Source organism: Wyeomyia smithii, chromosome 3 (assembly GCF_029784165.1).
Source record: "Wyeomyia smithii strain HCP4-BCI-WySm-NY-G18 chromosome 3, ASM2978416v1, whole genome shotgun sequence".
Lineage (NCBI taxonomy): Eukaryota > Metazoa > Arthropoda > Insecta > Diptera > Culicidae > Wyeomyia > Wyeomyia smithii.
Window position 1 is genome coordinate 199,009,543 of NC_073696.1, and position 12,104 is coordinate 199,021,646.

Here is a 12,104-nt window from a genome sequence, read left to right on the forward strand (position 1 = left end):
TAATTCACTACAAGTTCATTCTCATTTGCGCCTTCTCGCGTAACGGGAAGAGATACGTTTTGAAAAAATAAAAAAAAAAAACCGAACGGCGAACAGTAAGAGAAAACGAAGATAATAGATTCATGTCAGTCAGTAGCAGAAGTGCAAGTGCTCATTTCAATACATGGATTCTCCGCCCGTAAAACCACCGAGAGCCGTAAAATACGGCAAAGAAACGGTAATTTGTGCTTTGAATCCTAATCTAAACCAGTGTTAAGTGTAGTTAACAGGACAGTGCACAGTGTCCGCTAGTTGGTTGATGTCGAAATTGCGCAATCAAAGTGATATTTGTGTTTATTTTTGTGGGTGTTCATGTTTTCGTTTTCGGGAACGGTGATATTTTATGCGATTCATTAGGACCTGTCGTACTGGCGAAAGAAAAGCGCACAGAAAATGTCAAAACGACGGAGCTAACCTCAACCATGGGGCAAGTGTTGCCAGAACTGCTATTGAGTTATTTAAGTCGGGAAATTCTCGCAGTTTGGAAAAAAATCACAAAATCGGTTTGACATGTTTTGTGCAGATCAATTTGAATTTTATTCAAAAACTTGAGTATTTGATTGAATCTAATATATTCACCCGTTTTGTGCAGATCAATTCGAATTTCAATCAAAAACTTGAGTATTTGATTGAATCTAATACATTCACCATATTGGTTAAATGTATTATTAATATGTACTATAGTACATTGCCGTGTCAAATAAACGTGTGAACCAAAAAAACTATAGTACATTACACAAATTCAGTGATTTGATTTTGAGTTTATTCACTCAGTTCAACTCCACAGAATAGAAATCTTTTCGAAAAAAAATAAAAAATGGGTAAACTTGTACTTGAAGTTCTCCAACCGTTGAGCAGCCGTCCCAATAAATATTTGGAATGATAAAGTTTAGCTGTATACACAGTTATCAATGGTCAATGCGAATTACAATCGAACTGATGCAATTATTTACAGATTTCTGCATAAATAGACCATTATGATTAAAAATGTTGCTCGTAAAATGGAGCTGTGTCTCTTTACTTCACTAATAGCGAATTTCTTTATTCCACCAGCTCACCTCGTTTTGACCTGGGAGCGCACTGACTGCTGTCAAAACCCTTCTTTATTCGCTCGATTTTGACCCAGTTTTGACCTGCCGTGCTGCCCGAAGCGCACTGTAAAATTCGTCAGCTTCAACCCACCACCGCACGTGCTAAGTTCGTAAACAATTATCTGGCATCTCTTTCTTACTTGCGTCTTAAATGGCGATGACGTTTTATTATTCCTTGGCAGTTTTGCCCGCACACAGTGGAATAAAGAAATTCGCTATAAAATTTTGACTCAAAACTGGTCTCAGATTTAACATTATAGATATTTGAATAGAAGATTATCATCAATAAAATTTTTTATCCAAGAGATTGTAATGCAATAGAAATACGGGCAACGATTTTAAATTCACAATTTAAATTTCTCATCAGTTCGAGCAGTTTCAAAGTATTGTTTATCAATTCCGATGAAACAGCAACTCTGTTTGCGGGCTAAACTCACCGACATAAACAAGGCAACTGCTAGTCCGTAGTCCGGTTTCTCTTGTTCGCAACCGCGGACGTCGATTGTCATGCGTTGCAGAACGAAAAACATTTGTTTTATCAGACGGATATGTTATCAACCCACTTTTCTAGGAGTGTAATTGAGCCATTGTACAGAAATCACATTTATTTGTGCTTCAATCTCATGATAGTCATTGCCACGTCCTTAGTATTGTGATTTTGGAACTGGCTGATTGTGACTGATTGGAATATAATGGTGAGAAACGCGTTCTGAATGCTCAAATATGGCTATGCTTTATGTTTACTGTTGAAAGTTTGAAATACATGACATCATCGGCGGTGCAACGGTTCAATGTACACGCGTTCGTAAAGTTGCTTGCTCATCAATTCTCATTTCTATTTCCGTAGAGCGGCTGCGGCTTGTTGGTTTCGGTGATCAAAACCCTTGATGCCAGTGAAACCAATGAGCAGCGGGAACGAGAGAAGCAGAAAATCGAGAAAGAGTTCCGGAAAACCGATCAGAGGTTGAATCAACTGGTTTCTCGTAACGATGGGGATCTCACACGGGTTATGCAGCTGTTCGGCAAAGTGTCGACACAGATCACCAGCTCCCGGGAAAAAATTCATGTGGTCAAAGAGAACTTGCAAACGTGTAAACAGTTGTTGCGTTGTCGGCGGGAAGAATTGAAAAAGCTCTATACCGATGCTGTGCAGCACAAGTACGTGCTGGAAATGCTGGATCAGATCAACGAACTTCGTAGAACTCCTCAACAATTGGCTTCGTTCATGGGAAAGAAACACTATCTTCATGCAACGAAGCTCCTGATGTCGGCAATTGAAATGACTGAAGGCCCGCTGAAAGACGTGGAAGGGCTGAACGATCTACGGCAGGATTTTCAAAACAAAAGGCAACAACTGTACGGAAAACTGCTAGACGAACTGAACAAACATCTGTACGTTTCCAGTACAGCAGAAGTACTACAGAACTTCCAACGGCAGAGTTCAGGTCGAAACAGTCAGTACGCAAACAGTACAGCGGCTTCACCGTTTCAACGGAACGTTTTACGGCGGTCCGCTGAACGAATGGAAGCAAACACGAAGGCTAGAAAAGCATTGTTTGAAATTGCACAGAATGGTTTGTTGAAGTTTAGTAATTTCCAAGGCTATGTTTCTAATAATTCACTTCTAGGCTACCTCGATGTCGACAAGAGCGAAATCATCGAAGATACGGACTTACTCGATCCGGATGTCAATTCCACCTATTTCATAGGCATCATCATTGAGTGCTTTGCGTTGCTGAATAAAGTGCCTGAATCGATAGAAGTAAGTTAAACGTATACTAGGATTTTATTTGATAACCGTCGAATTTTCATTGCAGTCTATAAGAGTACAAATGCAAAGTGAACTCCTGGCTATTGTTACGAGATCTACTTATCACATTATCACACTAAACCAGCAGCAACAGCAGATTCAACATCAGCCTCAGTTTGGAAATTCAACGACAACCACTGAAGACACTTCTTCTGAGCAAACCATTCCCATTCTTGAGCTACTGGATGTTGTTTTCAAGCAGTTTAAGCTAATTGCTAATGCCCATCAGTTGACGCTGAAAAACTATCACAACGTAATGCACCGCTATAATCTGTCACAAGTAAAGGCGTACGATTTGATCGAATATTGGGGCCAGGCTCAGGCTGTGTTAAAACTAGTGTTGACCGATTATCTGGATATACAGAATGACAGTAGTGATGAGTTGATGCGAGCGCAGTTCACCGAACAGACGACCAACATCAACACATTCTTCAGCCGCCGCAAGTTACAGGGTAAGAAGATGCTGTTCAAATTCGACAAGTCTTCCCATACGGCGTTGCTGGAGCCGGACTCTGGCACAAAAGAGCACCGTCGCAATCCATCGAATGTGTCGAATAGTGCGGCCAAAGACGAAGCTCTCAACCAGTCCCTAGGAAATGGCCGAGATTTGTTGAATTCTAGCTTCAGCAATAAACAGGCTGTTGTACCTCACGGTTCGGAACGGAAGAAACAAGAACGATCACTAGTCTGCACGCCAGATGCTGCACTTGTGCGACAGATTTATCTACCGATGATGGGTTATATTCATGAGATAGAAGGATTTATGAAGTGCAAATCAGGGTAAATGTAATTACACTTGTTATCGATGACCTTTTCATCTAAGTTTTTTTGCTCTTTCAGACAATTGTGCAGCTTGAACACTTTTCTGGCTAATTACGTGAAAGATGCTTACTTAGCGAGAGGTCACAACCGTAATCTGCAGCTAACGATCGAATCTTTATCGAAAACACAAGATGCTTGGCGTTCAATTATTACACCGGAGGAGATGAAGCGACTTGGATTGACGAGACCTTTACTGCAAAATACAGTTCTCGTAGAAAGCCGTAAGTAGCCTCCAGTTTAATGTAGTGGCGTCGGGTCCACCTGTGCAACATGTGCACTGCACAGGTAGACTATTCCCTAATATCCGAGTCTATGCAATTGTCGCAATATTGTAACCTATAAAAAGAAGTAAGCATACTAGCGAAGTCCTTCAATTCACTTCACTTTGGTTTGATTTTCTTTTTTCTGGGAAAAAAAGAACTTGAATAAATGTTTGGTGCACATGTGACGAAATCAGCCACGCGACGCCTCTGGTTTAATGTTGTTGCAGTTGTTTTTTATTATGATCATTTTTGTTTTAGGAATCTCTGAAACTAAGAAACTCATTCTTGATCTACCAACATATTCAGATGAACTGCTCAAAATGGTATGTTCACTGTTGAAAACATATCGTGAAACGTGTCAAGCTGCTTACCGGGGTATCGTGCAGCCGGAAACGGAAGACAAACGAATTTACAGTGTAGCGTGGTTGAAAGATGACGACATCACAAGGTTTCTGAAGTAAGTTCGAGATTATTTTATGCAATGTTAAAAAGCATGAAAATATTATTTGTTTCCTTCCAGATCTCTTCCCAATTGGACCGATCTTAAAACGTCCAATATTCGTCATAAGCAGCAATCGGGCCAAAAGCGACTTATCAAGGCGGAACCATCCGAGGAGGAAAGTCCAACGGCCGTTCAGCAGCGGAACGTCCGCGAAGCGGAAATGCTGACCAGCAATTTGGGTGAAGGAGGCATTTCGCAGCAGGAAATTCTCTCGGATGTTGGTGTACTAAAAGAGTTGGCTATCCTGCAGGAAAGTATGGAATGGTTTGCCAACCGGATCACGGACTTCGCTAACGAGTTGCGAAAGCCAATCGTCAATGGAATGTTGACTGGTGGGGGTTCCAGTTCGTCGCCGGTTGTTATCAAAGATGGTATGATTAAGGTGTTGATTAATTTGGCTCTGGAATTTGAAGAGCTGGCCAACACCTGCCTGCTGGTGTTGCATTTAGAGGTACGCGTACAGTGCTTCCACTATCTTAAGTCCAATCCTTCGGATAAGTTCAAGCCGAACAATCCGAACAAGAACGATTCGCTTGAACCGGATGCGAAGGTGCTAAAGCTGACGAAAGTGCTATCCGATATGGATGAAGCACTGAGTTTGACGTTACATCCGAGGAAAACTAAGGTAAATGTTCGTTTATGTAAACAGTTTGCATGTGACTGATTATCTTACTATTGCTTTCAGTATGTGTTCGAAGGTCTAGCTCATTTAGCTTCCCGAATTCTGGTTATGACAGCCAATTCCATGGAGTATATCGACCATGCTGGAGTGCAACGCATGTGTCGTAACGCATTAGCTCTGCAGCAAACACTCAGTAGTATCACCGCTTCTCGGGAAGTGGCACTCGACTATGCTAGGTCCTTTTATGAAATGTTTTACCTTGATCCAGATGTGAGTTATTTTCGTCTGCTGCTTAAAAGCTTCATCAATTATTCCTATCGTTTTATTTCTTGCAGGAAATTTTAACCTCAATAATCGAAAAAGGAACGCAATTTACCGAGATGCAGTATCTGAATGCGTTGCATTTGGTCTGCAAAAACCGAGGTATTACTGACCAGAATACTCTGGTCATGTACCAGCAAAAGTTGAGTGACGTTCTCGGAACAAAACCTGCGCTTGGAGTCACTGTTTAATAAGTAGATATTACGGTATTTATGAAATCTTGTGTAGTGACCAAATGTAGGTGAATATTGTTGCTAATGATGTTACTGCGGTTAGCAGAAGATATAGATACATTATTAGAACGCTTAAAAGCAGCACACCCTGCTGCGATAAGCTGCGTCAAATTATTTGTTGCAATTGGAGGATATTTAGAGGTGTTCATTGTAAACGACTGTTCGCAGAATGCAACAAGCTCGACTACAATTATTTCTGCGTTTTTAAAATCAATTGAAATGATCTTTTTTTGGAACAATTAAACCTTATTGGTTTAAAACTTTTCGCGAAATAATTTATTCAGTTTACAGGTTTATTTATTTATGCGTGTTTAACTCCTCTGAGAGAAAAATGGCTGATGCAAATAATGTTATTTGTAGATTACAAGTTTCAACAAATATAATAGGACATTGAAAGTGTGACCGATTCGTTATATTGTGAAATCCTAAGGTACTGTTTCGTAAGGCGTTCCTTTCTAGAACAAAATAACAGGGCTAGTAGCGAGTCACTTTTTAGTGACTTTGTCACTATTTTGAGCCTAGTCACTAAAAAGTCACCATTTACGCTAAAAAGTCACTATTTTACGACAAAATGGTCACTAAAGTCACTTTTTTAGCTTTAAATGTATAAATTAACTATTGTTGTATTGCAACATACTTTAGAAAGCTTGTTTCTCATTTACAGAATGTTTGGACAGTTCGGTTTGTAAGGCATTTTTGTTAACTTTTCCATCATAGAAGTTTCATGCCAGGCAATGTTTTCAAATTTACCATCGAAGTGAACAGTGCAGAATTGTGACGAACGAATTGTCTAAGAGCTGCAAAGGAATGTAAAGGTTTATTCTACAAGCTACTCGCGTCTTAAACCTGTGTTGTGCGTGAAATTACGTTTGTAGTTTTATTTGCTTGTCTCAAATCAACTGTTCCTCCTGGTTGAAGTGGGTTAAAAAATTTCGAGCTTATATTGTGCATAGTCGTGTTGAGGATTTTGCTTTCAATCATCCGAACCTGCCGGTGTTTACCAGATACCATATCGAAATTCCATAATGATAACCCGTTCTACGTATATTTGTCCCATGTTCCAGATCAAACAAACGAGTGTTTAGTGGGACGAATTTGATTGAAAAATGTCAAGTGGGTTAAATATGCGTGGAAAATCATTGATGGGACCAACAGGCTTAGTATTGTTTTTGCAGATTTTCGGAACGAACAATGCTATTTTTAATATATTTTGAAAAACCCCTCCCTTAGTTAGCCTAACCAACTTCAAACGCTTTTTGAAGCTGTCACAGGCGGCACGGATTCCCAGATTTTCTGGATAACCGCTTTAACCGCTTTACAAGTTGGAGATTTTGTTAAAAAAAAAGATTTTTGAGTTGAGATCAGGTGAACTTAACGGCAATTTATTTCTATTCAAAAAGTCTCTCGAATTGTCCCTATACCAACCTTGAGTCAAGTTCGCAGTATGCGCTGATGCACCGTCTTGCTAGTGTTAAGTCAGACCGGACCAAGTCGCAAAATTGGAAAAAACGAGTTAATGATAGCTTTGGATAAAGATTTTCTGAAGCTACATCACACAACAATCAGATTTTATTTATCTTTAAAACAGCAGAAATAACAGCATGATTTTTGTCTGCATGACCAATGAAAAGCGATCACAGTGTTCAGTCAGAATGGACCAAGTGTTTATTTTCAAGGAGACTGCCTTCGGTCAGCTATTGATAAAAGCGAACGAACGGAAGAATTTTTAAAGCGTTTTTCCGGAATTCTTTATTTTTTTTTCTTCATCTTTAATTTATTTGACACGGCACAAATACAATTTAATGTTTGACGGTGCCAATTATATCTGGTAGCTTACTTTCTAAAGTATCTTAATAACTAAAAGCAAATTTTTTATCCTCGCTGCCGACTACGAGCTGAAACTAAATCTAATTTAAAGCTGGAATGTTTTGCATTAAAAGCACTGATTTGTTGTTTGATGGTTTTCCATCGCCATAGGTAAGCAGCATATTGAATATGTTCCGCTGCTGGGCCAAGATATTACGGACTGGCATATTGGGTTGTCTCCCTCGGGTCCTGAGAGTATCGTGCGGGTCTAGTTGCTGTTTCCGGATCCGGGGTCTTAACGTGTTCTTGTCGTTTGGTTGGATGTAGGCGGAAGGGAATAGGATTAAACTGGGGCGTGGATGGATTTCAGGAAAACGTATATAAGGGACATGTAGGATAGGTCACGGCTCGCCAAGACATCACGAACAGGAACAGCCGGCTGCCTACTTTCGGCCTGCAGGGAAGCTATTAATTTAGACCTGGCGTCACGGTGTACAGGGCATGACCAAACCACATGCTCTATGTCGTGATAACCCTCACCACAGGCACAGATACCACTTTCCCCGAGCCCAACACGACGGAGATGCGCGTCAAATCTATAGTGATTGGACATAAGCCGGGACATCACGCAAATGAAATCCCGACCTACATCTAACCCCTTGAACCTGAAATTCTTTATATCAGAGAACTATTTTACTCACCCCCCATCGGAATCTGTGAAGTTTCACACACTGCCGTGTTTTTAAATATATTTTTGGACCGTTTATTGCTGTCACTAATATGACCTGATATCATGCCTTATAGTGTGCAGACAAAGTGGACCATGTGTTAAGTAGAAAAAAGTTGAAAAAAGTTTTACAGCATCGGTTTGAAGTCAGCATAAATGGATTTCAACACTATCAGGCAACTTATCGGAATGCTTCATTGCCCGTTAGTCAAAAAAGTATACTTTACCAGTAAAGCAGGTAAACGTACATGGTCCACTCTGATTGAACACATAAATTAAAAACGTTAGTCATTTGTGTGGGTGCCACAAAATTCCACAATTTTAGAAAGAAGTTCAGGTTACAGTAGTAGTACTGACTTAAAACTTGACGATTTTACCTATGAATTATTTTCTCAGAAGATTAAAATAAGTGGTAAGTGTATGTTTGTTACTGTTTTATGCAAGCTAATTAGATTTCTGCCCGTAATGAAACTACAATGCTAAAGGCACAAGCTAAAGGCTCAAGCGATTGTTTGGAGAAGACCTTTCATATTAATACAAGAAGAAGCTGACTCGATTGACATTTAAGTGTGTAAAGCATGTTGTCATAGCTGTTCAATTCTAATTAAATGTAATAAGATGAAGGCCCAATCGCAGAGAGCAACTGTTCAATATTATTTTCTAATCGATAATGGTGAACCTGTGCCAACTTTTCATGAAGCTGTCCTTGAAGCACTACATCCAAACGGCAAAAATATTCCAGAACCAACACACGAGGAAACCATCCAGTCCACCATCAATTCTACGGCAATTTTGGCCAAAGTTACAGAGAAAGTGGATGATTACGAATAACTTAATTGAGTGAATTAACCATGTTTTTGTTCCGTTGAAACATTACGTTCCTACCATTGCTTTGTTGAAACAAATACAGTTTAAAACTTATTCAAACTATTTCCAATGATTGTTGATGTCGCAGAAGCTAACCATGTAGATTAAAAACTTTTTGACTGTTCGACGATCAATGGACTAAACTTTTTTGTTCAATTGTTCAGTCATAATGGACCAAGTCAGTGTTGGAATTGTCAGCAAAATATCAATTTCAAATGCGATATGTTTTCGCCTCTGAACTTTCTGTCGCTCGTTTCACACGCTGATAAATCCCGATTGAACTTCGAGGTGCATGAAAACGAACTTGCATGAACTTGATTTGCCGCAACTCACCGATGCAAGGATACGGAAATAATCAGATCGTTTTTTTCTCTCTATCTCTTTACATCACATTCGCTCATGGTATACCGAGAGCACATGTCGTAAATAAAATAGCATGAAATGATTCGGGATATTGTTCGACGAAATATCGATCTTCACCCGCTCTTCAGCCAGATAACTGATTATACATTTCATTTACGACAAGTGCAATGAAGGTGCTGATGGGTGATTCTAATGTAGGGCTTTCTAGTAGCTGCATATGACATTTCTTTATTCCACTGCATTGAGGCAAATCTGTCGAGGAATAAAGAAAGATAATTGTTTACGAATTAAGCACGTGCGGTGCTAGCTTGAAGCTGACAAATTTCACAATGCACTTCGGGCAGCACGCCAGATCAATACTGGATCAAAATCGAGTGAAAAGAGAAGGGTTTTGAAAGCAGTTAGGTTGTTTTCAGGTCAAAACGAGGTGAGCTGGTAGAATAAACACGACTCATTTTTAAGAAGCTATTTTCAAAATGCTATTCTGGGAATTACTTATTCAATGGTGTCAAATGTGCATATAGTAATAAAAGTTCGAAGGTCATTTCTGTCCGCTGGAATAGGGTTAACTATCTATCAAACAGATGAGAAGAATAAATGTTTTTTTCTAGCAAAGAATTTATATGCTATAACAACAGCAGCTTAAATGTTAATGAAACGCACGGCAATTCAATGGCATGAGTTATCATTTTTTCTACAGCTTTTTCGATTTTAAACCGTTTACATTGGTTTCGATTATTATCCATTCCTCGAAAACTCGCATCCAATTGCTGTCACAGCCGTAAATGCACGTCGAATCTGCAAGACTTCCAAACAACTACTAACAAAATCCTCACCCGAGCCGCTCGGGCCGGGCGGTTGAGTGAAACGAAAAATATCAAAACCGAATATCAATATGAGTTCACGCGTTCGTTGATATAGGCTACCTATTCTCAACGTAGAAAAAGCACGAAGGCGACACGATGTTCGAATGATTCGAATCCCGAGTACGTTTCGCTCGCATGTGAGATGGAGACAAAAATAGAGGATCTACGATGCCAGCTGAAAATGATTCTCGTATGGTGTTTTCATGAACTTTTAGATCGAATGTCCTTGATGATCTTCTTGTGCAAAGTTCTCTGGCGATTTTTCATTGCATTGAGCGGTAAGTGAACTTTTTTTTATCATGATTATTCCAACACTGGACCAAGTCATTAATGATTCTTCTTTGATTCAATCAGAGTGGACCAAGTACATTTAATCAATTACAAAACTTTCCTTTATGAGCTCACGGCACTCCTTTTTTTCAATTGTCACATTGCATGATACAGTTGAAGAGTTACTCCAACTCATAATATCAAAACTGCGCAAAAATATTGAAAACTTCGTAATTCCCAGAGCACCAAACTTCAAATTCGTTTTTCTCGAAATGATCAAAATGTCACTTGGTCCGCTCTGACTTAACACCGACCATATAGTAATTAACTCTGAAGAGTTTTCGAAGACACGGGGTAACGTTTTTTTTTTTTCAAACCACCGTTTTATAATAAACAGCATTAAATTTGGCGTCTTTGTAAATGAAAATCAGAGGAAGTTTACTTGCTTGCAAATTGCTCCCGAGACCATCGCTAAAGCTGTACTCTGCAATCGAGGAACACTCCTTTAGAACTCTGGAATGTTGTCTCTTGCTGCTGCCCACTCTCGATTGTTTTGTGTAACCAGTCACACTCCAGGCCAAATAGTTTCTCATCAGAAACAATGCACTCGCGAACAGCGAGTTGTGAATCGAGCCTCTTTTTCTAAAAGAATCGGCCAAAACGTTATCATTTCGCCGGACACGCTTCTTCATAACAGTCACAATTTTACGACTTGCGCCATCCTTGCAGATCGTGGCCGACAGAATTTTCAACGATCCCCCAAAGAGAATGTTCCCTTGTATTTTTCGATGGTTTAATAAACGAAATTTCGCCTAGCTTCACATGATTTGAGATGTTTGAATATTGTGCAAGGGCAGTCACTGACCAAAAATCGTTCTACTACAACTTTCCGGATTTGTTACATCGCACATCAAGAACTAAATACAACTGACAGACCACCAGCACACCAATGCGTATTCGAGAGTGCATACATTCGTTCACGTACTTTCATTAACACTTATAACTCGAAAACTTGTATTCGAATATATTGAACAAGGTGTTATTACAACCATTTCAATGTGAAATTATGATACAGATTTTAGTTAGACGTTTTTTTCCTATGAGAACATATCATTGCGCATCCTATGTTCTGAAGACATAAATTTCAGATAAAATTTAATTCATTTATGGTTCAACAATAAATTTCAAAACCCTCTTTTGTATATTTTTTGTCACTATTTAGTCTCTATTTGGTCACTATTTTAATGAAAAAAGTCACTAAAGTCACTATTATTTTGCTCCAAGTTCGCTACTAGCCCTGAAATAATAATTTTATTCGATGGAGTAGACTTACTTTAAAAGAGTAGAGTAAAATAAGTTAGTCTTGATTAAGGTAATATAAACAGCTTTAAACAAATATTTAAATTTTTCGTCAAAGAATAAACGAAATAGGAATTTCAGGTACAGCTGCGAAAGTTAGAAATTTTATTAGGACCCCAATAATTAAATGTCCCTTAAGCTGG

At 39.2% G+C, this 12,104-nt stretch overlaps 1 protein-coding gene across 2 annotated transcripts; it reads left to right on the top strand.

Moving 5' to 3' along the window:
* Positions 1–99: 99 nt before the first annotated feature.
* LOC129731950 (exocyst complex component 4) lies at positions 100–6,099 on the top strand. Of its 2 annotated transcripts, none has more exons than XM_055692352.1 (9): positions 100–217; positions 1,978–2,704; positions 2,759–2,892; positions 2,948–3,720; positions 3,781–3,983; positions 4,284–4,482; positions 4,546–5,152; positions 5,213–5,419; positions 5,485–6,099. In XM_055692352.1, exons 1-9 carry the CDS (start codon positions 164–166, stop codon positions 5,659–5,661), a joined length of 3,081 nt encoding a protein of 1,026 aa, XP_055548327.1. In that variant the 5' UTR covers positions 100–163; the 3' UTR covers positions 5,662–6,099. The 2 variants fall into 2 exon arrangements, with proteins under 2 accessions (XP_055548327.1, XP_055548328.1); XM_055692353.1 differs by lacking the exon at positions 100–217 and adding an exon at positions 1,588–1,825.
* The last annotated feature ends 6,005 nt before the right edge of the window (positions 6,100–12,104 follow it).

Bases quoted from the DNA above. Each gene is read 5' to 3' on its own strand.
- LOC129731950 (XM_055692352.1), top strand. From the start codon at position 164: ATGGATTCTCCGCCCGTAAAACCACCGAGAGCCGTAAAATACGGCAAA. The intron at 2,893-2,947 runs GTAAGTTAAACG...TTTTCATTGCAG, and splicing joins AAGTGCCTGAATCGATAGAA to TCTATAAGAGTACAAATGCA. The intron at 3,721-3,780 runs GTAAATGTAATT...TTGCTCTTTCAG, and splicing joins TTTATGAAGTGCAAATCAGG to ACAATTGTGCAGCTTGAACA.